Genomic DNA, 24,966 nt, shown 5'->3' with positions numbered 1-24,966 from the left:
GTTGAACTCTAAAACACATATCTGGCAGAAAGTTCATTTTGGCTTTTGGTGTTCTGCCATTGACTTAGTGCAGAGCTGAAGCTTAGTTATGAATGGATGGAAATCTGAGGACAATAGTGTGAGACTTTTGTACTCCCCCATATAAAAGTGTTTGGATGTCACGTTAAGCCATGGTGGCTTATAAGAAACTGTGCCTGTGCCACATGATCAGGCAAATAAGCTACTGTGCGTAGCTTACTTCCCTCCCTCCCCCTCAGTCCCCAACCGGCATCCCATGGGGCCTTGCGGCAGACCCAACTTGTCTACCGCCAAATCCCCCTTCCCTGCTCCAATTGCAATGGCGATTGGGTTGGGTCTGCATTTTTTATATTTCCCCAAAAGGGCTTGGGTAAAAACAAAAACAGCAATTGAGGGTGGGGGCGAAAGCAACCCCTGCCAAAGACTGTGGGGGCAACACAGTCCTTGGTGTGTGTGTGGGAGGGTTGATTTCTCCCCACCTAGGGATGTCAGAGAATTCCTCCACGGATCTCGGTGAGGCCGAATGCCAGTGCATTCGGCCCCCCGAAATCTGTGGCAGAACGCCCTGCCACCCCCCCGTGGATCCCCCCCCCCGGGACTAGACTTACCTGGGGCAGATGTTCCGGGCGGCGGCTGCGGCTGGTCTTCCGACCGGCTGCCGCCGCCGCCATTTGCAGTCTTGTTTATCCCCTCCCCCCATAGACGTGATAGGCTATGTAAAGACTTACATAGCCTATCATGGCTGGGTTAAAAAAAAAAAACGCATACGCAAATGGCGGCAGCTACGGCCGCCGCCATTTGCGTTCCTTATTTTTCGCTGTCTTAGTCTATGTAAATATTTACGTAGGCTAAAATGGTGAATCAAAAAGGGACGCAAATAGTGCCTGCTATTCTGTTTGTGTTCCCCTTTATTTTCACCGTAATAGTCTACGTAAATATTTACGTAGACTAAGATGGCGGAAAATAAGGAACGCAAATGGCAGTGGCCGTAGCCGCCGCCATTTGCGTACGCTTTTTTTTTTTTTACCCAGAGGCCTCCGTGGCCAGAAATCCAGCTGCGGACAGCTCTGTCCTGGGCCTGGCCGGCTGCTCCGCAGAGCCGCCGCGGAGCACAGCCGGCTGTGGAGGATTCCGAGGGGGAGGAACGGATTGCCTCCCCCCCCCATCGAGGATTCCGGGGGGAGGGACGGAATGCCTCCCCCCCCATGAACATAATCAGCGGAAAGGTAAGTGACTTTCGTACATCCCTATCCCCACCCCACTGTGATTTTCACCAGCAGAACTTGGAAAAACTAATGTAAGTGAATGGAGCAACAGGCTCCATTGGCTTGTGTTACATTTTCAAAGTGCCCCTCTTGAAAATCAGTGGGGTGGGGAATCCTGCCTCCTGCCGTGTGTCCTGTTGCCCCAAGGACCCATGGCAGAGCATGAGATTCCCTCTGTTGCTGATTCTCATGAGGGGCACTTTGAAAATATAACACAAGCCAATGAAGCTTGTTGCTCCATTCACTTTCTTTACATTTTCAAAGTTGTCCTGGCAAGAATGGGGGGTGGGGGTGTGAAATCCCCCCCCCAAGGACTGTATTGCCCCCACAGTCCTTGGAGGGGCGTGGCTTTCACACATACCCAGCTGCCAATTTTCCACTTTTTTTTTATTCTTGGAAATGCTTTTATGCGAAAGGGGCTCCAAGATCCAAAAAAGGGTGAAAATTGGGGGTAGAGGGGGCAAAAACCACCCCCTCCCTGCCAAGGACTGTGGGGGCAAGATAGTCCGGGGGGGGTAGATTCCTCCCTCCCCCCATTTTTTCCCTGCCCGGGTAAAGCTTTCTTGTTGTGGCTTTCCTTTTAAAAGGCAAGCTGCGACAAGAAACTTTTATCTGCGCTGTGGGAAAAGGTTTTGGTGGGGCGGGGAGAAGGATATGTGTTCGCTAGGTGTGAGCATGCCCCAGTGTTGTGCTTTAAACCTTGAAAGATCACTTCCTCCCTGCTTTGACAGACCCAGTGCCTCATCCTGTTGTGCTTGGGGGTCACACAGAGGGGGTCTGCAACACTGGGCCATGCCCCCCCCACCACCCCGCCAAGGACTGTGAGTAGCTTATAAACCACTGTGACTTATTGTGATGTGTGAACCCAGTCATAGTCTGTTCGTGGTGTTCCATGTCTTTACATTGTAGAAGCTTTGACATCCCTAAAGATACTGGATTATTCCTTTGCTGGATTACTCCATTGCTGCTCATGTAATGTAGCTCACTGGAATATTACTCAAATACTGAAACAAAATTGATACTACCAGTATCTTATTATACTGCATTAAATAAAATCAAGCAAAAGTTAATGTGATATAATTAGATTATGCAGTAAAAACTGGTGACCATATGTAAGCTTGTCCTCTTTATTATTGGAAAGTTTTGGGGGTTCCATTCCATGAAAATAGCATTGCTTTCCAGTGCAACATACATATTTTTCAAACCATATTCTTAATTTCAATTATACTATTGCGACTTCCCTCCTTTTCCATCCTTCATAAGCCACTACCTTACAGACTGGCCACAGCGAAGCTCACTGCAGGAGTTCTGTTATGTACATTTTAAACAAATGGACAGTGTCTTCAGTCAAGACCCTGCATATCAGCTGACTGCACCATACACTGTTCTGTCTGACAGTACAAATGCATTGATTTTTGAGAACACTGTTATTCTTTTCCTTCCTGATAAAAATAGAGGGGATTGTGGTGTGTTTTAATTGCCAGACTTGTAACAGCATTTTAAAAATATCAGCTAAGTGAGTTTTGCATAACTGATTCTGGTTCTTCTAGGAATCCAAAAGATCTTTTTGTAGAATAAATGTCATGTACTCTGGGAAATCATGTTGCATCATAGACAAACATTATCTTAACCTACAGTATCTGAGTGGATTTGCTCCAAATGCCTGTATTTCTTGGCTATGAGAGAAGAGATTTTGTATTCAGATGGGAGTCTGGGGCATCAAAACAACTGCAAACACAGCACGCCCAGAAGCTTTTATTGGAAATGGTTAACAAGGAGAATGAGTTTTATTGGCTATGAAATATCTGTGTTTTTCTAATCTAAATGATGGTGTATTTTGTTTTTTGGAACCTGCTTTTGAAAAAAGATTAAAAAATAAATCCAGGATTGATAAATTACAATTGTAGAAATACAGAACTAATTATTTGGCTGCTTTTTAAAGTGTTAGGAACAACGTTTATTGGGGGGGGGGGATTTCAGCTGTGCGTTGTGTGCGTGCATGTATTTGTGTGTTATTGAGCCTTTAGTCTGAATTGTCAAGTCATATTCTCATCTCAAACATTTCAGTTATAAAGTCTTGCTCCAGTGTCTGTTAATATAAAGAGAGGGCATCATAGAATGATTAAATCTGCCTATTATTGAAAATGGTTGTAATTTTGTGTTAAAAGTGTGTGTGTGTGTGTGTGTGTGCATGTACTTCTAAACTTGGATGCCACAGGCCTTGCCTCCTTAAAGCAGAGCCATTAATTACCCTTTGAAAACACAATGCAGTACATGCCGATGTGTTCATTCAAAGAAAAAGAATGAACCTCTGTTTGTGAAAGCTTGCATATTTCAATGGGCCTTTCAGAAGCACAGCGTGTTAAAATGCATAGCACCTAGAATCTATACAGATTAAGTATCAGAGAGCAACACGTTCACGTTCTGGACTTCTGTACAGTTATTTTCTGTACGTTTAGGCTGCCTTGAGTATTCCAGGATGACCCTTGTGGCAATAGAAACTACTAGGTGCTGGATATGTACAGACTGTGATAACCTGTATCAGCAATTACTGGAAGCTATAATTGGTATGTAGCAGTTGCAATTTTTGACACATCGGAACTAGCATTATGGATTTGAATTAATTATTTTAATGGGATCATTGTCTTGTGCTACAGGCAGAAACTTTCTGTGGGAATGACAAGATTTTCCTTCTTTGCCTGGAGATAATTTATAATGCGTGCTGGCTGTTTTTGCATAACTTGAAGGCAGTTGGTTTTATTTGTTTTCATTTCATTTTAACCGGAGAGTCACTTATGTGACAACAGCCAGCCAGTTGATAAGAAGTTTGTTTTTGTTAAGGTTTAAAGTTGATTGCATTGGCAAACAGCTTTCTATGCAAATGTAGATATTCTCGTATGAAAACCATATTTCATGAAGAAGCTAGGGACTGTAATCGCATTGACTCAGGACAATTTTGGTTCAGTTTGATGTTTCTTATTCTCCCCCCTCCCCCTGCTGTGTTGTAACTGTAAAAATATTAGGTTTTGCCTATCATCATGTAATCCCAATAATAAAAAGAATTTGACTGTCTATCCTTCACTTCCCCTGGGGATCAGGGGAAGTGGATATTTCTGAAAAGTATAGCAAATGAGCTTGAGCATTTTCTTTCATCTGTCCTGGAATGCCATCAGAACACCAGCACAGTCTTGAGATCTCTGGTGTATTGCCACAGGGGCACTATACCACTCCTAATTATTTCAGGTTGGACCGATATTTGACGTTTTTGCTAAGGTGTACTAATATGCTGTACATTCCCTTGTAGATGAGCCAGCTAGTCCCAGTATTGACCATGATATCGCCCACATTCCAGCTTCTGCTGTTATTTCGGCATCCTCCTCACGAGCACCTACTATTACAACAGTTCCTCCTAGTCCTACCTGTCTTGTCCCTTTAATTCGCCGTCAGCTGTCCCATGACCATGGTAAGTTTAATGTTCCAAACTTCTTTAGCTAATCCATTGGTGAGCCATGATTGTGTTGTTTTTTAAAGGTGGTGTATATTTGGTTTGACTACAGAATCTATCAGGACTAGTGTTCTGGATGGTCAGTTTCCTCCAAAAAGTGAAAGGTCCAAGTCTTATGATGAAGGATTGGATGACTACAGAGAAGGAAAAGTGTAAGTCCTGTTTCAAATATCTGTATATGATCTATAAATATATGCTCAATCCCAGTGTGTCTTCAAAAATGTTGACTGTAATATCTGCTTTCCATCTACAGGGCCATAAAGCATGTATCTAGCTTAAAGGGAATCAAGGTCAGTATCCATGTATTCAGCAACATTTATCAGCCAAAGGAACAAGAGTAACCTGTGTTAGTGCTGCATGTTTAAACAGTAAGATGGACAAAAGTATATGAGAATACAGGCTTTATTTATGGAATTGCTTTATGGAGATTTTTTGATGCCGGGACCATTGCTCAGGGGTAGAGCAATGCTTTGTATGCAAAAGGTCCCAGGTTTAATCCCTGGCATTGCCAATTAAAAGGATCAGATAGCAGTTGATAGGAAAAAACATTCTCTTCCTGAGACCCTGGAGAGCAGCTAGCAGTCGGACTAGACAATACTGGACTAGATCAACAAATAGTCTGACTTGGTATAGAACAGTTTCCTATGTTTCTATATAGTCCAGTGATATATGGTACAGTCACATACTACCTGAGCCATGCAGCCAGCTTAAGCACTGCTGCCAGCTATATACGTGACTAAAAAGAGCAAGGACTGGCTGAGAAGCATGACAGGGCTCTCTAACAACTGGTTGAGCTTTGTCCCCTTCTGGGAGAGTGGGATGGATGGGGAGAATGCAGAGCTAGCAGCCATTAGGAACATTATGAATGTACTGTGCAGCTGATGTTAGCTGCCTGTCATTGCCCTCTCCCTGTATTCCACCTGCACAGCCAGAAAGGAAAGAAGGGAGAGATCTTCACTGAAATGAGCAGAGGGGTGGTTGATTATTCCTTGCTTCCTTAATTATAAAGCTGCCATTTTGGTGTTTTCTGTAGGACCCAGAAAGCCAAACTTCTTCAGAAAACTCCGGGTCGAGAGAAGCTTCTTCTTCAGAGGTCTTTGGTGATGCTTCCAAGGAAGGATGCCTCCATTTTCGACAACTAGTCACAGACAAGGGCAAGGTACTGTTCTTCTTAACATATGGCTAAGAGTAAATACAAATTGTATAGCTACTTCTTTATGTGTGCTCTGGTTTGTAAGCTTTTTGTAGAAACTACCCACATGTTTGCAGGTTTTTCATTCTCTGTCAAGAGGGCCAGAAATGTGTTTGCTTCTCTTTCAACAAAATCTCAGCTTTTCGAATTTTCCCAGAAGCAGTTGGGATCTGCATTAGAGGCCATATTTCGTGGAATAACTGACTAATACAGAGCTAGTACACTTGCTGCAATGTTCTAATTCGCTAGCAGTTAGAATGAACTCAGAAAAGATTAATAAAATCAAGTGGACCTTTTTGCATGTCAGATGCTCTGTAGCTCCTTAGTAAGAACATATCGCTCTGTCTTACTGCTGTTTCCACAAAGAGAGATTTTCCAGGTTACCAGCAGTGGTGAGTTAGCAGTAAAGAGTTGTAGGTCTGGAGTTGAAAAGTCCAGGCATGATGAAAGTGAAAGTAATGCCTGCCTGTTTTGTGCTCCTTCATCGACCTGCAAAGAAAAGGCCATGTTTGGCTAGGGAGGTATTTAAGCAGCACCCTGTCAATGAAGCTGCTAGAAAATGGTCCTGTTGCATAAGGGTCGTATTCAGTGGGGTTGTTCCACTAGCAGAAGGGAACCGCTGGCAGAACAGGTTTTTCCTTCCTCGTCTGCCGTCCCTTGCACCCACCAAACCTGCTCCGGAGGATTGTAGGACTCTCTGGAGCAAATTTGGAGCATACATGGGGGATGCAGTGGGAGAGGAGAGGATGTAGAAGTCTCCTCATGTGAGCAGAGTATCCAACCCTATATGTCCATATTTTTGCTTATATCATGGTATTCTGTACAATCTTGGCTGCATGCATTTCTTTTAAGAGTTTTTCAGAAGATAATGACCCGGAGAGTAGTCAGGGAATGCTTCTCCCCTTCCTGCCCTCTCTTGCCTCTTTGACTGCTGAATTTTAGAATGTAAGCTCTTCAGACCAGGGTCCTGCCATTTTTCTTATGTTAAGATGTAAAGCACCGTGTACATCCCTCTTGCATTATTAAATAAATAATAACACTGGTTCGTGTTTTCCAGAGAGTTGGTGGGAGCATCCGACCATGGAAACAGATGTACGTGGTTCTAAAAGGCTGCTCGTTGTACTTGTACAAGGATAAAAGAGAACAAACTATGCCATCTGAAGAGGAGCAGCCCATCAGTATCAATGCTTGTTTGATAGACATTTCATACAGCGATACAAAGAGGAAGCATGTATTTCGGCTCACCACGTCAGATTGTGAATACCTGTTTCAGGCTGAAGATAGAGATGACATGCTAGCTTGGATTAAGGCTATACGAGAAAACAGCAACTTAAATGAAGAGGTGGTGTGCTTGTTAAGTGTTTATTCCTCTCTTCTATTGTGTTTTACATTGTTTGTTGATGGGTACAGAGCTAGTTGTCCAAGTTCATCTGGTGGCATTCCATTAAAATGTGAGAAAGGGGTGCTTACTCTAGTATAATTAAAGTTAATATGAGCAATATTTTCATTGTTGCTCTATTCACTCTCTCTTTCAATGATAAGCAGTAGTTAAACTACTTTTCATTTAGTTCAATGGTAATTACAACTACTTTATGAAAACTTGTTAAGCTATTTTATTAGTAGTTAGTTACTGTGGTTAAACTCCTAAGAATTATAATTACTTTGATCTCTTAGAGAAAAAGTATTATTTAAATAATTGTTATCACACTGAGAACTCTGTGTAGACACCGAGGGAAATACCAAATCAGCCAGAAAAATACAGCCATACCTGCAAATACCAGCAGAGGGCGTGGCGACTTCCATCTCACCCATCCCTGTTTGTTACACTGAAAAGTTATTTGTTAGTAGTGTGCATTTTCAGTGTACAGCATTTCAGTGGGGGGTGGTTGTACTCCAAATATTTTAGTAATAGTTCAGCCTGGCCCACAGAGAGAGAGAGGGATGGGAAGGCCTGAATGGAGTTTGCTGCTTATAGGGCTGCTTTGACTACTTCCAGGTATGTCCTGGTAACCAAACCTTCCAAAAGGAAAGTAGATAAAGTAGATAAACTTATTTCTTTTATGAAAGGTTCAACTTGTACAAAACAGTTTGCACAGGTTGTTTGAATAAAATAAGTGTCTAATACAGCAATCCTGTGCACATTTGCCTGGAAATAAGCCTCATTGAACACAGTGAGACTTACTTTTGAGTAAATGTGTATAGGATTATGCTTCACAGTTCCTAAACTATAGCAAACTGTTTTATTTGACCTATTTAACAGGGGAGGCAGAAAATGTGTTTTTTTTAAGCAGTTGAAACTGTAACTACTTCAGAGTAATTCCAAAAGTAGTTCTAATTACTTGTACTAAATTTTAATTAATCAACAGGTAAAACTAGATTTTTAGGAAGTAGTTGTAGTTAAACTAATTTTACAACACAATCCTACGCATGTCTACTAAGTTGTAAGTCCCACTGAATCTGCTGACATTTTAACTCCCAGGTAAATGTGCACAGGATTATAACCTTAGTTAGTGTCCATCAGTGATCCCTTTCTTTGAGCTCTACCCTTTTAGGATTTTGTTATATTAATTGTTAAATCATACATTAAAGTTCTGGATTTGTTCCGTTGAAAGTATCATATCGTCGTAAAATCTAAAGTGCCTCAAAATCAAGCCTTAGGCACTTTTGAAAATGCCTTCTGATGTTGAGGGTTAAATATAAACATCTGTAAAAATGTTGCAGGGTGCGTGTTCAGAGGGGAGGGTGCAGAGTCCTTATATCCCCCAACCTGCCCCCCCCCCCCCCGGCTACAAACTAGCAGTCTGAGGCTGCAATCCTGTGCACACTTATTTGGGAGCAAGTCCCACTGAACACAGTGAAGCTTACTTCAGAATAGACATATATAGGATTGCACTGTTATGCATTCCTAACTCATGGACTTTGAGCCTAATTCTGACACTATCAGTCTCTAACATCCATCAGGATGAGTATCTGGTAAAACAGGAGTGCAAGAGGAATGCATTGTGTTTGATTTTTCAGCCCATGTATTGTATGTGGAATAGAGTTTAAGATCAATGTGCTCTTTGGATTTTTTTTTTAAGTTTAATTCCTGCATCCCCGATTAAAGTGGTGGGCAGATGTGTGTATGAACAGCTGGATACTTTTTACACAAACAGTAGTCACAGTATTTCACTAATGTAGGTTTGGAATTGTTCCGTCTCTTGAAATACTGTAATTGTTCCCAGGGAGGATTTGTCATAAGAACATGACAAGAGGTTGCTGCCGTTTTACGCAGCGCAGTTGCATAAATTGGTAGGCAGATCTGTGCACAAATAGGCTGTGATTTTTAAACAGCCATTAGTCACACATATTTCATTAATACTAAATTTAATTCAAGACTAGGGCAATTCAGGGGTACCGCTTACTATTGTCCTCAATGTTTAAATGTTTTCCTTGAAATGTTTTCAAACCATGTATGCAATCCATTGTGTAGCAATTTGTGTTTAAGACCTACTGAAACCACTTGGGCTTTACAACACATAATCTATACACTGAATTCTGCCTCATCTCTCTCTCTCTCTCTTGATATTTTAGCTACATTGAAACCATAATATCAGTAACTACCCTTCGTTGTCTGCCATATAGTTTGTTGTCTCCTGAATGTGTCTAGATAAACAGAGTTATTTGAGGCAGGATTTGCAAACTTGTTCTCAATTTGTTTTACAGAACACTGGTGTCACAAGCAGGGACCTAATTAGCCGGAAGATTAAAGAATACAGCACCATGATGAAGTAAGTGGTGACAGTGCCATCTAACAGTCCAGTTGGTCTGATGCAGAGATTCCCTGCTTCTGAATAATCTCTCCTCTCTCTCTCTCTCTCTCTCTCTCTCTCTTTCAGTACTTCAAGCGGGAAAACAGAGCCATCCCCCAAAACACCTCGTCAGAGTCTGAGTATAAGACAGACATTCCTTGGCGCTAAAACCGAACAAAGAACCCAGAGCCCACATTCTCCCAAAGACGAATCTGAAAGGAAATTCCTTGCTAAAGGTATCTATGCTATGCATAACAGTATTATTACTAGCCCCAGTGCCTTCTGGTCTGCACTGAGGAAGACCAGATTATGAAAATGCATAGGGCTACGATTATATCATTTGCTGCACTTAGAAGTTCCATTGATTCTTGTGACCGGAACAGTATTGAAGGGATTCTCTCCCTGCCTGTATCCAATAATGAACTCTTCTTATCAACCAACATTAGGGAAGCTTCAGACCTGATGTGTTGGATGATGACCAATACATGCTATTGGTTTGTTTATTATTTAAATCTTTTTTACTGCACTCTTTAGCCAAAAAGTCTCTCAGAGCTTTTTACAGATATCAGCAGTAAGACAGTCGCTGTCCTCAGGCTTACAATTTAAGCTTTATTCTCACCATACATGAAAATATGCGTTTTTAAAATTTCTGTCATGTTTTAGCTTCGCAAGCTCTTTTTGAATTGTTTCTTTCGCCCTTTTGTATCACAATGTACTTCATTTTGTATTGGCTGTTCTGGTAAGCATCTATATGTTGATACTGATTCAAATTTTGGCTGCTTGCACTTATATAGCCAAAACTGCACCACTCACACGCAAGAGGGACATATCAGCAGACTCAAGATAATGCCAAGGTTTGCAGAAGTACAAAAAGTCTTTAGAAAAGAACCCTAAAGGGATGAGGGATCCCAAAACAACCCAGTGGGAACCAAGTGTGGTCAGTGCCCTTGGAACTCTGACTAAAACTATTGTGAAGAAAAAAACTGAAAAGCAGGTTGGGTGGGGAGGCGGGCAGTGAGATGGAATATTCTGGAAAAGGGGAACGGAAGAAGAGATATAATGGCCTAGTTCGTACGTAATGACAACCCAGAGTATGACCTGGTTCGCATGTAACGACAACCAAGAGTATTGTTTAACTATGGGTTGTTAACCTTGAGCAACCCAAACTTGACAATCCAACAGCAAGCCATGAGTTGTCTTCCTGGGTTCTTTGTAGTTAACAGCCCATAGTTAAACCATAGTGTAGGGTCTGCATGTAATGACAACCCACAATTCAACAACAACTCATGATTCAACAACAACCCATATGCAACGCATAGCCTAGGTTGTCATTACCTGCTTATCAGACCAAAGTGTAGAGAGAATCATCTCTTGTCTGGATAGGTCATTTCTGGTTCACATTGAGAAATGATTTTAATGTCCCCCAGGACTGAAGTGAGAGCTGCTCAAAGAAATAAACAGATTTGTCTAAAATGTAGTTGGGACTGGATTTCACCAGTCCCAACTACATTTCATGCTCAGTGGCCGTGTAATGCTCACTGACAGTTAGGGGCAGGGGCAGAAAACTGGTTGTAGGGGAGGGAATGAAATGGAAGGGGGTGTCTACAACCCTGAGCAGAAACACTCCACACTGTAATGTTTATTTTTTTTGCAGGGCCTGACTCCACACCATTTTATTTTATTTGCCTCCCTTTTTATGTTGTTGTTTCTTTGGGGTTTTGTTTTGGCTGTGGAGTAGTGAAGAAATATGGGGGTTCATAGATATTGGGGATATTTGCAGTATTGTGGCAAAGGGAATAGGGACAATAGGCAGTGGGATGGGATTGGGAACAGAACCATCATTCTCTGGTTGCTGAAAACTGCAGTTTTGCAGTAACGATTGTTGCAGCCCTTTTTAACAGGAGTGGTTTTGTTGCCACCATGGTCTTTGAAATTAATCACTACCTTTCCTTGTTGACATAAAATTAATACATACATGCTCAAATGCAGAGTTCCTTGATGAGGTCTGGCACTGGGAGTATTGCATTAATTTTCCAAGAAGGAAATTAATTCCTATTGAAGATTTTCTCCATTGTCTCAAATCAGCATGTAAGTTTTAAAAACTGGTGAGCAGGTTTAACCCAGCATGGCTCAAAGCTGCTTTGGTCAGCATACGATTTTATTGACATTTAAGTGAATACAGCAGCCTGTGCTTGCATGGAATACTGTGTGCGCATCATGGAGCTATGGATAGTGGGCAGAGAGTTGTATTCAATGGAATGAGATAATTCCGAAGCATGTCTTTGGAAGGTGTAGTATATGTGTGCTTTTACTTCAGAGAATGAGTTGTCAAATTGACAGAAATAGGCACACACATGGTAAGTTTGTTCTAGTCCGGGGGGGGGGGGGGCAACATGTGGCCCTCCGTATGTTTTGGCCTACGACTCATGATTCCTCACCATTGGCTGTGCTGGTTAGGGCTGATGGGAAATGTAGGCCAAAACATCTGGAGCGCCATGAGTTACCCATCCCTGCTCTAGTCCAAGGTCATTTTTTTCTATGCAAGTTCATTTGAGATTACAAAGATTGCTTGGATTTCCCAAGTATAGCAAATTCAGCTGGCTGATGAAATCATGGAAGATGTTTTTGCAAATATTAAATATGTTTTCTAGGCAGGAGATGGCTACTTCCATATGAATTTCATGATGTGGCAGAATCAGAAGCTTGCTTCTAATTATTAGTTTGGAAAGGTTGGGAAGTGTTTTGAAAGCCAGAAGTAGGATGGAAATAAGAAAATATAGGTTAAACATAATAATGCTTCTGATGGTTGCTGGACCTGTGGAGAAATGCGTGATGAGCTGTAGGTTTCCTGTGTATGCAGTTCCATTGTTAATGCTGACAGTGGTGCTAAAAAAGTTTATTCTTGTTTCGGGGATAATATGATGGGTGGCTAATGGTTGCTGAGGTTATGGTGAAACTGTGGTCAGAGAACTTGTGGTCTAGGCTCTCAACCAAATCTTAACTAAACATTGCATTGAGCGCATATTTTGCTTCACTCATTTTTTGTTGTTCAGTCACATTCAATTAGCGCTCTGCATGAATTGTTTTAAAAATTTGGTTGCTTTTCTCCCCTTAAGAAAAAGATGAGACAAGCCCACCGAAAGACAAAGGTACATGGCGAAGAAACATTCCTAGTATCATGAGAAAAACGTTTGAGAAGAAGCCATTGGCTGCTGGGACCTTTGGGGTCAGACTAGATGACTGTCCCCCAGCTCAGAGCAATAAGGTATTAGTAAAAAAATAAATAAAAATCATACATTTACATTTTGCTTTGAAAATGCTTCTCTGTGAGGCACAAATAGCAAACTCTTTCTCTTTCTCTTGGATTTTTCAGTATATTCCACTAATAGTTGATATATGCTGCAAATTAGTTGAAGAAAGAGGTCTTGAGTATACAGGTATTTATAGGGTTCCCGGAAATAATGCTGCCATCTCCAGCATGCAAGAAGAACTCAACAAAGGGATGACTGACATCGATGTTCAAGATGACGTGAGTGGATGACCTCTGTATTTTTAGCTCTGAAATCTTGTCTTGTTAGCTACAGGATAACATGAATTTTCTCTTTTCTCAATTCTTAGAAATGGCGAGACTTGAATGTCATAAGTAGTTTACTGAAATCCTTCTTCAGAAAGCTCCCAGAACCTCTCTTTACTAATGGTGAGTTTTTGCTGTAAATTGGGAAAAAGGGCATTTTTATTTAAAACCAGCACTGACCAGGTTCGCACATAGCAGTGGCAATTCCTGGGTTGTTTAATCCAGGAATTTCCGCCAGCAAGTGAAGCAATGAGCTGCGGGCTCATTAAACAGCCCAGAAATTGCCGCTATTATGTCTGAACCGGGTCACGGTAGATTGCCTGTGGTACGTTAAATTTAGAATAACAGGTCTGTTGACTACTAAATAATATCTAGTATACTCCCAGCACTTCTGCCTGTTACACTATTGAACTGATTGATTCCTGCACTGAGCAAGGTGTGGTTGGTCTTGATGGCCTAAATGGCCCCTTCCATCTCTATGATTCCCCAAACTGGTTCGAACCAGCATGGAGAGCAACAGTTTGGGGAAGGCTGCTATTCAAGATATATATTCTAGATACTTGATGAACTATTTTCTTCTGCCCTTCCACTCCATTTAATTTCAGTACTTGAGTTCAGCCAGTGATCACTGTTCCCATTCATTTCAGTGTTGTCTAAACTAAGCAAGCTGCTCTTGCTTAAGTCAGGGTGAGGGAAATGCCTCAATTGTAGAGCGCATGCTTTGTTTGCTCAAAGTCCCAGGTTCAGTCCCTGGCATCTCCACCACAAAGGACCAGGTAATAGGCAATGGGAATGATCTTTCTCTGAGATCCTGGACAGCTGCTGCCAATTAGGAGACAATACTGAGCTAAAGGGACCTGGCTAGTGAGCTATATTTGCATTGGTGGGTCAGACATTACGCAGGCCTGGTCATAGGTTGGCTCCAAGTTGGTGGGTCATGGGGTTGCAGGTTCAGGACTGGGGTTGCCACTTCTTTAGTGGCCCTGCTCCTGTGTGTTTGACAGCAGCCTGACACAGAAATTGAGCTGGTGAAGCTTTTCCCATCACTTATTTCTATATCAGGAAAGGCTTCACCAGCTGTAATTTCTCTATGCCAGGTTCCTATCAAAGGCACAGGAGCATGACCACTTAAAAAGGTGGCAATGGCAGCTGTTACAGGTCGAGTATATATTGATGTGTATAAGCATCAAATGAATACTATTTCATTGCTTTGCATGCAGGAGGTCCCAGGTTCTATCCCTGGCATCTCCAGGTAGGGCAGGAAAAACACTTGCCTAAAACCCTGGAGAGCTGCTACCAGTTGGTGTTGACAGTACCGGGCTAGATGGACCGATGGTCTGATTTATATTCAGGCAGTCTCCTATGTTCATATGGATTTTTTTCGAGTCATATTTTGTTATATTAAAAATTCATATTATTTTAATCTTATAGCCTCTATTTCTGATAGACATGCGTTTCCATAGAATTTCTAGTAGACAGGATTCCCTTGTTTGTTTTATAATGAATGGAAGCACTCTGTATATGCATTCCCTGCCTCTGCTCATGCCATTGCTCGTGCTTAGCGCCATATGACAGGGGTCTCCAATGCGGTGCCCACACGGACCTCCAACAGCACCTGCAAAGCTCTCCACTCCCTGCCCCCTTCAAAAATATGTTTGTAACAAAACACTTGAAAAACGTTAGAGCACCAGATTTTCTGTCTTGTTTCTGAAGCTGCTGCTGATCAGCTGTTCAGTGGGCAGGAAGAGAAGAAAAGGGTTGCTTCCTGTCCCCACCCAAGTGTCTCCTGTCCGCTCAGAAACTTTGCTTGCTCTCTCTCCCCCCCGCCACTCCCAGTCTCTAGCCTTGCTATTTCTCCCCACCCAACCACTTTTAACTTGCCATTTCTCTCCACTCTCAGCCTTTAGCCTTACCATTTCTCCTCCCTCTTTATTTTGCTGTTTCTCCTCCCTCCTAGCATCTAGCCTTGCTCTTTCTCTCCCCTCTACCCCTTTGTCTTGCTATTTCTCTTTCCCTCCCAGCCTCTAGCCTCACTAATTCTCCCATCCTCACCACCTCTTTTGACTAGGCAGACCCACATGACAACCATTATATGACTAGCCACAGCTTCCATGGGAGCCATTCTGTGGTGGTGCCCACAGCAGTTTCTCAAATTCCAGATGTGCCCACGGGTCCAGAAAGGCTGGGGACGCCTGCCATACGATATTTGAGCCATTCTTTTGCATCTCTGTTTTTGTCCATTTTAAAAATCTGATCGGTGTTATATGATGTCTTGCAGTAAAATTATTTTCTCTCTTGGCAGACAAATATGCAGATTTCATAGATGCCAATAGAAAAGAAGATCCTGTGGAGCGACTAAAAACACTGAAAAGGCTGGTATGCTGATTTTGGATATACTTGATCTGGTGCGAAGTGTTATATTTATGCTTATTTTTAAACTCTTTGCTAAAATCACGTTTCAGATCCATGATTTACCTGAGCACCATTACGAAACACTCAAATTTCTGTCTGCACATCTGAAGACTGTAGCAGAAAACTCAGAAAAGAACAAGGTACCTGGGTTTCATGTCGTAAGGGTTTATCTTCATGATAATTGAGTTTGGGGTGTTTTTGTTTATTTGCTTTTGTTTTGTTTTGTTTTGTTGGAGGCATAATAATAGCACTGTGGTTCTCTGGATACAAAGCACAGTCCAGACAATATGGGCCTTCACCGTTTTTTTAAGCTCACATTCATTTTCTTTGCTTGGTGAGTTTTGTGATTGACTTAGCATTGTGAGTGTGGAGGAAGCCTATTAATTAAACATACCTGTGAAAAGAAGGTGAAAAAGTACAAGGAGTACAAAAAAAACCCCTATTACTGGTTGTGAAATAGTGACCATCTTACCTCTTAGCGAGCTGCTTTCCATCTGCAGTTTGAGGGAGAAGAGGGAGATTCCCAGCCTTGCTGATCAAGAGTAATTTTCTTTTATTTCCCTTGATTTGTTTACCTAGGTCCAGAGCTTCTGTGGGAGAGCAAATTTGCTGGGCTTTGAAACAACCTTTCCCTTTAGTTAAGTTGCAGCTAAGGATGCTGGGCACAGAGGATGAGGGGTGGGGTTCAGTGCTCAAAGTCCCTAGCTGGAGCAACTGCTGCATGATGTGGTGACTAGGAAACCCATATGCGGAGTGGAGGGTTACAGCTTTAAGGCTTGTTGCAGAGAAATGTACCTTCTAGATTTCAGGGGAAGAACCACAGCTCAGCAGCTGAGCACATGGCTGCAGAGCAGTAGCTGGCTTGTTTGGTGCCTAGGAAAATCACCTGCATAGCATGGGGTTGGAGCTTCAAAACCTGCCGTGGGATTATGTAGAGCTCTGTACCTTTAGATTGCGAGGTGAGTGATAAGGAAGGGTCCCAATTCAATTACTGATATCTTCAGGCCAGGAAGAGTTTACCACCAGTTACAGTAGACAATGGTGGACTAAAAAGAACAATAGCTAGGCTCTCTATATATGACAATTTCACATACATATCAGCATTAGGAGGAGTTGCTCTGTAGTTTGCTATGCTGTTGCTTTGTCATTTCAGTCAAAACAGGAACATGTGGTCCTCCAGTTATTGTTGGACCGCTGCTCCCATCATCCCTCACCATTGGCTATCCTGACCAGGGCTGATGAGTTTTGCAGCCCAGCAACCTCTGGAGAGCCACGCATTCTCCATCCCTTGTCTACAGAGTCAATAACTGGACTCCCCTAGCAAAATCAGACCCTCTATCAGGGCGATTGGCTTTTTCAGAGAATGTATAAGTATCTATAAGTACGACTGTATCCCTGCTGCAAATTAATATATCAGATCTATTTTCTTTGCTTGTCAGATGGAACCAAGAAACCTGGCAATAGTATTTGGTCCAACTCTTGTGAGAACATCTGAAGATAACATGACACACATGGTTACCCATATGCCAGATCAATACAAAATTGTAGAAACACTTATCCAAAAAGTAAGTGGATTCATTTCACTCTCCCAAACAAGTTACACAGGCAGACTTGTTGGTTTAGCTAGACTGGTTTTGATTCTGATCCTTCATCTTTGAGCTACTTACTCCTTGTTTCCTTTTATTTCTGTTACATCCACATTTTTATGATTTAACTTCTGTGGGGTTTTTCACGTCTTTTATTTTAAATTGTAGCATGACTGGTTTTTCGCAGAAGATGATGCTGAAGAGCCCCTTGTAAGTACTGATCCTTAACTATTTGGATTCTGCCTCCCCTTTTAATTTAGGCCATACTGTAAATGTGTCTCTAAAGTGAGCACGTACTTTCCTAAACTCCAGCTGTTTTCTAGCTCTTTACTCTATGAAGTAACGAAAACAGTAAACAAGATGCAGCCAACTGAGGGTTTCTCCATTAGAATAGTAATTTTCTTCATTTTACCCTACTACTTAGGGTTTTTTCTCCTTTAAATGTCATAGGGCAAGATTAGAGTACTTGAAGAATCAGTTCCCAGGTGAATAACTGTGGTTTTCTAAATACTGTTGAATGGTGATGAAACCACTAACTGTGACTCGATGATGAAGAGATCTTTGTTTATTAACTGTAGACAGCAGTTCAGGAGGAAAACACAGTAGAATCTCAGCCAGTGCCAAACATAGATCACTTACTCACCAACATTGGAAGAACGGGAGTATCTCCTGGAGACGTATCAGGTAACTCTTGCCTGGACGGTGTTAGACTGTAGGCTAGAAAATTATCTTCTAATGATTCGTTATAATCTTCTTCTATTTCCTTTCTTTGCTAATAACTTGTTTTCCCCCCTCTTATCTTCATGATCTTGGATGTTTTGTTTAAAGGATGACAGTGGTTGGGCATGTTGCATGATGTAGGTGAGAATGCTTTCTTGGTGAACTGAAGTGTAATTCTTAGACCATGAAAACAACTAAGCATGCTCCCTATTGTGTCATTAACCATGGTTATCCATGTAATTCTTACCATGAGGTGGACAATATACCTGCTAGTGTGTAAGTGGCTGATGGGATGGCAGAAAGCTTTAACTTCTATGCTCTGTTCAGATAGCACTAATTTTCACACTTAGGAAGGCAAATCAAAATTTTAAAATTCGCTTTGTGTGACAACTAACAAGGATTTTTCCAAAGTATACTGTAATAGTGTATGTTTATAAATGACTAAATGTGTTGCTTCTGTTTAATGACTTCCACCTTATTATTTGGCTAAGTACTACTGTTGCAAGCTCTCTCGGTGACTTTCCCCCACACTGCCACCATACTGTTTCACTAATCAAGCATGTTGTTTATCACAAATGTTATCCCTTTGTCTCTAGTTTGTGTTTTAATTCATAGAAGACTTTTTTCAGCATTTTATTGAAACAATCCCTCTATCCTGATGTTGAAACAGGAGAAGTGGGAGGAGTCTATCACACGGTGATGTCACTAATGGACTCTGTGATGTCACTGATGGACAGCTGGAACTGTAGGAAGAAGGAGGACTGTTGCCCACATTGTAGCTGCCTTGTCTGCAGAAACCCCCGTTTCTTGTAAATGCACAAAGAATGAGTTGATCTGTACTGTAAATTTTTCTTTTAAAGAGTATTTGAACAGATCAATGCTACTTTTTTAAAGTGTTTCTGCTGTTTCTTGTTATTTCTGAAGCAGACCCTGAGGAGAAATAGCATGGTATGGTCCACCAGTTTTTCTAGTCATTAGCCATGTGTCAAAAGGGGCATGGCATGGGGCTCAGCTCATTAATTCTGAGGTGGGGAGAAACCCCCCGAGAGTTGGAGAATGGCAAAGTAAAATGTATTTTGGTCACTGTGCTAGCCCCTCCGTACCCCCTTTATAACTGTATAACCTCCGTTGTTTTGTTTTTTTTGCCAGACAGTAAAATTATGGTGTCCATTTTTCATTTCATAATAGCGCTTGTTTTTGAGATAAGTACAAAACTGATAGCTGTGGAAATCTAGCTAGTGACAAATGAAAATTTCATAAATGTGCCGCTTGCAGGAGCACCTGAATGTAAAGCTGGGGCATTCAAATGTTAACCCCAGTGCAAACAGCTTAACAGCAGACAAATGCAATTTCCAAAAATAACTTTAAAACATTGTTTTAGAAGGTAGCCAAAGGCTCTAAAAAAAATTAAAAATTAAAATTGTGCATTTTATTTGCAGGAGTGTACAGAGTACAATCCTGAAAAGGTCTCTCAGCTGCGATTTTGCAGGGTTGTGTACTTAGAACACTGAATAAATATTAGTATTTTTGTTCTGTTTTATTTAGAAGAACAGGGCTCCTTTGCCATTTCTGTCATTGAGCTGATTCTGCCTACAACTCACGGCATCCTTTCATGGCGGTGGCTTTCTGTGGTGCAGCTTGCATCTTTGTGAGCTCTTACTATCCACTTTGTTCTGATTATTTAAATTTTTTGTTACTTGTTTGCTCTCACATTTTGTTCCGTGCTTGTCTTTGTTCATATGTCCAGCACTGTCTTGACCAAAAGCAAACTTGTACAGTATTGACTAAAGTGTTGTGTTTTTTATTTTTTCCTACAGATTCAGCTACTAGTGACTCTGCAAAATCTAAGGTAAATCATTATACTTCTCATAGATAGATAGATAGATAGATAGATAGATAGATAGATGGTGTACCCCCCCAAAAAGTAAAATTTCATTGGCTTTGTTTGGTTTACTAAACATGCAACTTTGCGTAATTTAGACTTACAGTCTGTAATCTTGCATACAATTCATAATCTTGCATATAGGCTCTTTGGAGCTATATCTGACATAAAAGTAAATGGCAGCTCTTGCTTGCGTGGTATTCTTTGGAGCTTTGAAAATTGAACAAGTTGTGTATGTGTTTCAAATTGCTATTTTACTGTACTTTCTGGTGATTAATTTTTCAGGGTAGAAAATGTGCCATTCACTTTAATATTGTCATTTATGGTTGTAAGTTTAAGAAACACTGATTTGGGGGTGAAATCCACTGAAATATGCATGGTGCCTTGCTTGTATGTAAATAAGGGTAGTAGGCAAATATGTACATTCCTGTTATTTTAGTGTATGTGTTTTCTAAAGGTCAAATCTACACAAAATCTATATTGTAAATATACAATCTATTGCAAAAGCCATTGAAAGCAATGCCAGTACAGGAAGAATAGTCTAATAAGCAGAGGCCAAGGTTGGAATTAATGGGAAATGGGTACAGTCAAGCAACTATATTTGGAAATTGTTGTCATGAATTAGAAGCTGTAGGTAGTGACATTGCTACATGTATCAATGTTGAACATACTGATTTTTAAAGTATCTTTTGATGATCACCTTTATCTTGGCAACATTTGTAAACAAAAATAGTCCCCAAAATCACTTCAGCTAAACAGGCCTTTGTATGCTGGGCTTGTCCAAATTGTATATGCCTATGGAACTCACCAGAGAAAGGCTGTTACGCCCCACAGCTACCTTTCTTCTGGCAGTCTACCTCATGTTCACCAGGATAGTTTATTCCAGAAACTTTAGAGGAGCCAATTCAGACCAGTTAATTGATGGATATCTGTTATTAAGATGGGTTGAACTGAAGACTTAGTCATGCTTAGAATGGGCCCACTGGAACTGATGGGACTGAAGTTAGTCATACTTACTAAAGTTCCATTGATTTCAATAGGTCTCAGTATAACTGAGTCTGGATCCAACTCAATGTGCTCAGGTATCAGGACAGAGCAGTTTGGTAGTGATGGAGGACTGTAAGTTTTAATTTTCTGACTGCTGACAACGATGATTAATGGTGTTTGCATATGTGTTTTTTTACTTGTTCATCTCATGCAGGGTTCTTGGGGATCTGGAAAGGATCAGTACAGCAGGGAACTGCTAAAGTCCTCCATCTTTGCCGCAGCCAGTCGCAAGCGGAAAAAACCAAAAGAGAAACCGCAGCCCAGCAGCTCTGAAGACGAGTTGGATAATGTGTTTTTCAAGAAGGAGCCTGTGGAGCACTGTTACAGCAGTTCAGCAAAAGAGGACGCACCTAAAGAGGAACTGGAGAAGGAGATGGCAGTGAGAAAACCAAGAGCTGTGGTTCCAAAAGAAAAGGAGAACAATGTTCAAAAACCTTCTTCAGCAATCAAGGATGAAATTGTGTTGCCAAGGAAAGAGAGTGTGCCCTCAGAGGATCCCTCAACGCCTTATCTCCAAAAATATATGAGATCTCCAAACCTCAGCTTTCGGCTAAGTACACAAAAAGATTGCACAAAACCACCCGTCTCTCAAGTCTTTTCTCAGATGGAAGAAACAGTCTCTGACTCAGGCACTATGCTTAGCAGTTCTTCACAGGCTTCTTTGCAGAGATTCTCCTGTAAAAAATTGGCCCACCCTGAAAATAAATGCAGCGAGTTTTTAGCAGCTGATGTCAGCTCCATCACTTCAGATTACTCAACAACTTCATCTACTACATACCTAACCGGGTTAGATTCCACCATGCTAAGCCCTGAGGTGCAGTCAGTGACAGAGAGTAAAGGAGAGGAGGCTGACGATGAGAGAAGTGAATTGATCAGTGAAGGTCGCCCTGTGGAAACCGACAGCGAGAGCGATTTCCCTGTTTTTGCTGCAAGTTCTGCTGTGGGGAGGCTGTTCAGGGGAAAGATGCAAGATGTGGCAAAGGGCAGCCGGAGGAACTCTGAAGAAAGTGAAGTAAGTTGTACAGAGGGAAGTTTGACGCCAAAGTTGGACAGCTGCAAACTATTCAGCTCACACAAACTTATTGAATGTGATACGCTATCTCGGAAAAAGTCAGCCAGGCACAAGACAGATAGCGAAGGCTCAGGTGATGCCAAGTGTGAGAAGGAGCTACCAACAGTGACCAAAATGTTTGACATCGTGAAGAAAGGGAAGTCAACCAGCAGCTTAGCCACATCATCCAGAAGTGAGCCTGAAAAACAGGAGCCTACGTGGAGACTCAAGATTACAGACAGGTTAAAGCTGCGTCTCAAGTCATCCGCAGATGATATGTTTGGAGTTGGCAATCAGAAAGCAAACTCCGCAGAGACCTCTAAGAGAAAGAACATCAGGCGAAGGCACACGTTAGGAGGCCAGAGAGATTTTGCTGAAATAAGTGCTCTGAATGTGTGGAAAGCTCAAGAGAAAAATCCAAACAGGGAGAAAGACGCTTCAGCAGTGAACCGGTTGAAGCCAAAATGTTCAGCCCAGGACCTCTCAATTTCTGACTGGCTTGCAAGGGAGCGTCTACGCACTAGCACAGCTGACCTTAACATGGGGGAAAGTGGAGAGCATAAACGGGAGAACACTAGCAGATTAGCAGATTCATCAAAGACAGAACTCTCTTTGTCTGCAGAGATGTGGGCAGAAGAAGGAGGTTCTTCTTCTAGTAGTAGTTTGACTATGGTTCCTAGAACACCATTGTCAGGACCACTGCAGCCACTTGACCATGTCAATGGAGAAAGCTACCAGAACATGAACAAAAGTAACTTCAGCCCTGCAGTTGATGCCCATCCTCACAAATTATCTGGGACCCAGGTGGTTAGATCTCGATTCTACCAGTATCTTTGAATTGGAGAGATAAATGTCCACTACAGCAATTCAAAAGCAGCTTCTCTTTTAACCTTCCTCAATTGTACTGTATATGTTTTCCTGTACAGTGTTACTTTACAACTATTGGAGGAGGTTTTATTTCATCAGTTTGCACTGTGGAGAAAGTCTTTTCAGTGCATTCATAGAGCCAGAATATTGGGTGGGAGGGCAGAGTTTAAAATATATATAAATACATAAATATATATATATATATATATATATATAAATATATATAAATAAATTTATTTTAAATAAAAGTATATTTGATTGCTGCATACACTTGTTGAACAAAGCATCTAATGCAACATGCTATGTAATATGTACATGGTTTTTATAACTGACAATTGGCATTAGTATGCAGAAAAAATATTCTTTTGGTTTTAGTCACTAACAAGTGCCTCATCAAAAAAAAAGTTCATTTGGTTTGTTAGGGTGCCATAATAATTGTTAAATTAGATGATGTTAATATAAACAATAAATGAATGCATTTTACTGGTAAGACGATTCATTACATTTTACAGATTTTAACACAGGTGGGTACAGAGCTTCCATTCCTTAGGCATTCCAGTTGGATTTCTGAGTTTTATATTCCAATTTTAATACAGTTTTTGAGTTTTATGTGACTTGAATTTTTAATCTTTCTGTAAAATAAGTAACTTAAATGTACATACTCCATGTGTATCTTTTCCTCAGATACCAGATTTGATATAAATGTTGTAACATAGGCGTGTAGATAGTGGATCCTGGATGAAACTGGTTTCTTTTATTGAGAATATATTTCTGCATGAAGACTTTAATGACTCCAAATCTGTATCATGCCTGTGTGCATACCCACTTAAAACACTGGAAATAAAATCGTTTTGATGGTTCCTTGTATGGACTTGTAATCTAGGGTGAATAATATCAAATGCCAAGTTATATCTTCCAGTTAAGTGACTATACCCAATATCAGAAAATGAAAGGAGATAGTTGAAAACATACATGAAATAGGAAGCTGCTATTAAAGCATCAGGTGAACTGCTTTGAACATGGCTTGTTTGCAAGTTTTATTTGTCAATGGGGTGAATTGCTTAAAAGGGATTGTAAGGATCCTTTGGTCCTCACAAAGACCTGCAAGACAAAGAACTCCTTCTGACAGGCCAAAGGCCTTGTGCAAGTCCAACGGGATATGCTCAACAAGGTACTAATGGAATTTCAGATGAGGTGTTCCATGCAGTGAAGCTGTTTGGGAGGAAATGCCCAAAGGCCCTCTGATCATGTGGAATTAGGGCCAGTTTACACTTTAATGTGATAAACCTCTTTGCAAGATATATGGTGGTGTTTCCTGCAGTGTCAAGGCTTGGGGAAGAACCTTCAAGCTTTACAGTAGGTTCCTTTCCAACCTGTGAGTCATCCCAGAATCCCTTGAGTCACAAATCAGGCAAACTACAAATGATTAAATGCTTTATTGAATTTTTAAGGGTAATGGTTACCATGAAAATGCAAATGAAATACTTACATAAGATAAAAGATTTGAACTCAAAGATAAAATACCTTTCAACAAATGTAGTGATCAGTGTAGCAAAATAGATAGTTGCTGATAATGAAGCAAAGCTAGCAAAGAACAGAATTAAACTTAAATCTGATTAAGATGCAAGTAAGATATTAATATATAAAATTCAGTGTTGGCCAAAATTTGTTTATAGTTACCAAACAAACAGCTGTGACATTTTCCTTAAGGAGGTCAATCTTGCCTGAATTGAAGAGAGCTGACAATACCTGAGCCTTCTTTTATGGCTCAAAACCACTGTCTTACATATCCTAGAACCATGCCTTGGGTTCAGCCTATCATTACAGCCACACTGTATATACTGTAAACCAGCTATAGTCAAGAGCACTTGAGGTTCCATTACCCTCTGACTATAGGATTCACTCATGCTACAAAATAATCTAAAAAATTAAGATCTTAAAATCCTTTTGGACCCTTTATCTTTAACTCTGAGTAAGTATCTTTTTCAGAGATGTTGAGGTTAGGAATTCTTGGCAACTTGCCCTCAAGAACAGCATCTACAGGTTAGACATCCTT

General features: G+C 41.1%; 1 protein-coding gene across 4 annotated transcripts in view; it reads left to right on the top strand.

Annotated features, from left to right (window-relative positions):
- ARHGAP21 (Rho GTPase activating protein 21) overlaps nt 1-22,976 on the top strand; it is a 166,506-nt gene extending 143,530 nt beyond the window's left edge. For all 4 annotated transcript variants that reach the window (XM_084859057.1, XM_084859056.1, XM_084859058.1 and 1 more), the window contains exons 8-24: nt 4,588-4,746; nt 4,841-4,940; nt 5,042-5,078; nt 5,822-5,947; nt 7,038-7,322; nt 9,686-9,750; nt 9,859-10,007; nt 12,888-13,036; nt 13,145-13,300; nt 13,390-13,468; nt 15,648-15,721; nt 15,808-15,897; nt 17,197-17,322; nt 17,512-17,553; nt 17,922-18,027; nt 19,881-19,912; nt 21,147-22,976. In XM_084859057.1, the coding sequence (XP_084715183.1) occupies nt 4,588-4,746; nt 4,841-4,940; nt 5,042-5,078; nt 5,822-5,947; nt 7,038-7,322; nt 9,686-9,750; nt 9,859-10,007; nt 12,888-13,036; nt 13,145-13,300; nt 13,390-13,468; nt 15,648-15,721; nt 15,808-15,897; nt 17,197-17,322; nt 17,512-17,553; nt 17,922-18,027; nt 19,881-19,912; nt 21,147-22,880 (3,509 nt within the window). In that variant the 3' untranslated portion in view covers nt 22,881-22,976. The remainder of the gene's footprint in view (nt 1-4,587; nt 4,747-4,840; nt 4,941-5,041; nt 5,079-5,821; nt 5,948-7,037; nt 7,323-9,685; nt 9,751-9,858; nt 10,008-12,887; nt 13,037-13,144; nt 13,301-13,389; nt 13,469-15,647; nt 15,722-15,807; nt 15,898-17,196; nt 17,323-17,511; nt 17,554-17,921; nt 18,028-19,880; nt 19,913-21,146) is intronic.
- The last annotated feature ends 1,990 nt before the right edge of the window (nt 22,977-24,966 follow it).

The sequence above is a fragment of the Heloderma suspectum genome, chromosome 5 (genome assembly GCF_057233095.1).
Source record: "Heloderma suspectum isolate Gila_16-S chromosome 5, 16-S_ref, whole genome shotgun sequence".
Classification (NCBI taxonomy): domain Eukaryota; kingdom Metazoa; phylum Chordata; class Lepidosauria; order Squamata; family Helodermatidae; genus Heloderma; species Heloderma suspectum.
The sequence above is the reverse complement of the archived record's forward strand: the minus strand, read 5'-3'. Positions and strand labels throughout refer to the sequence as shown.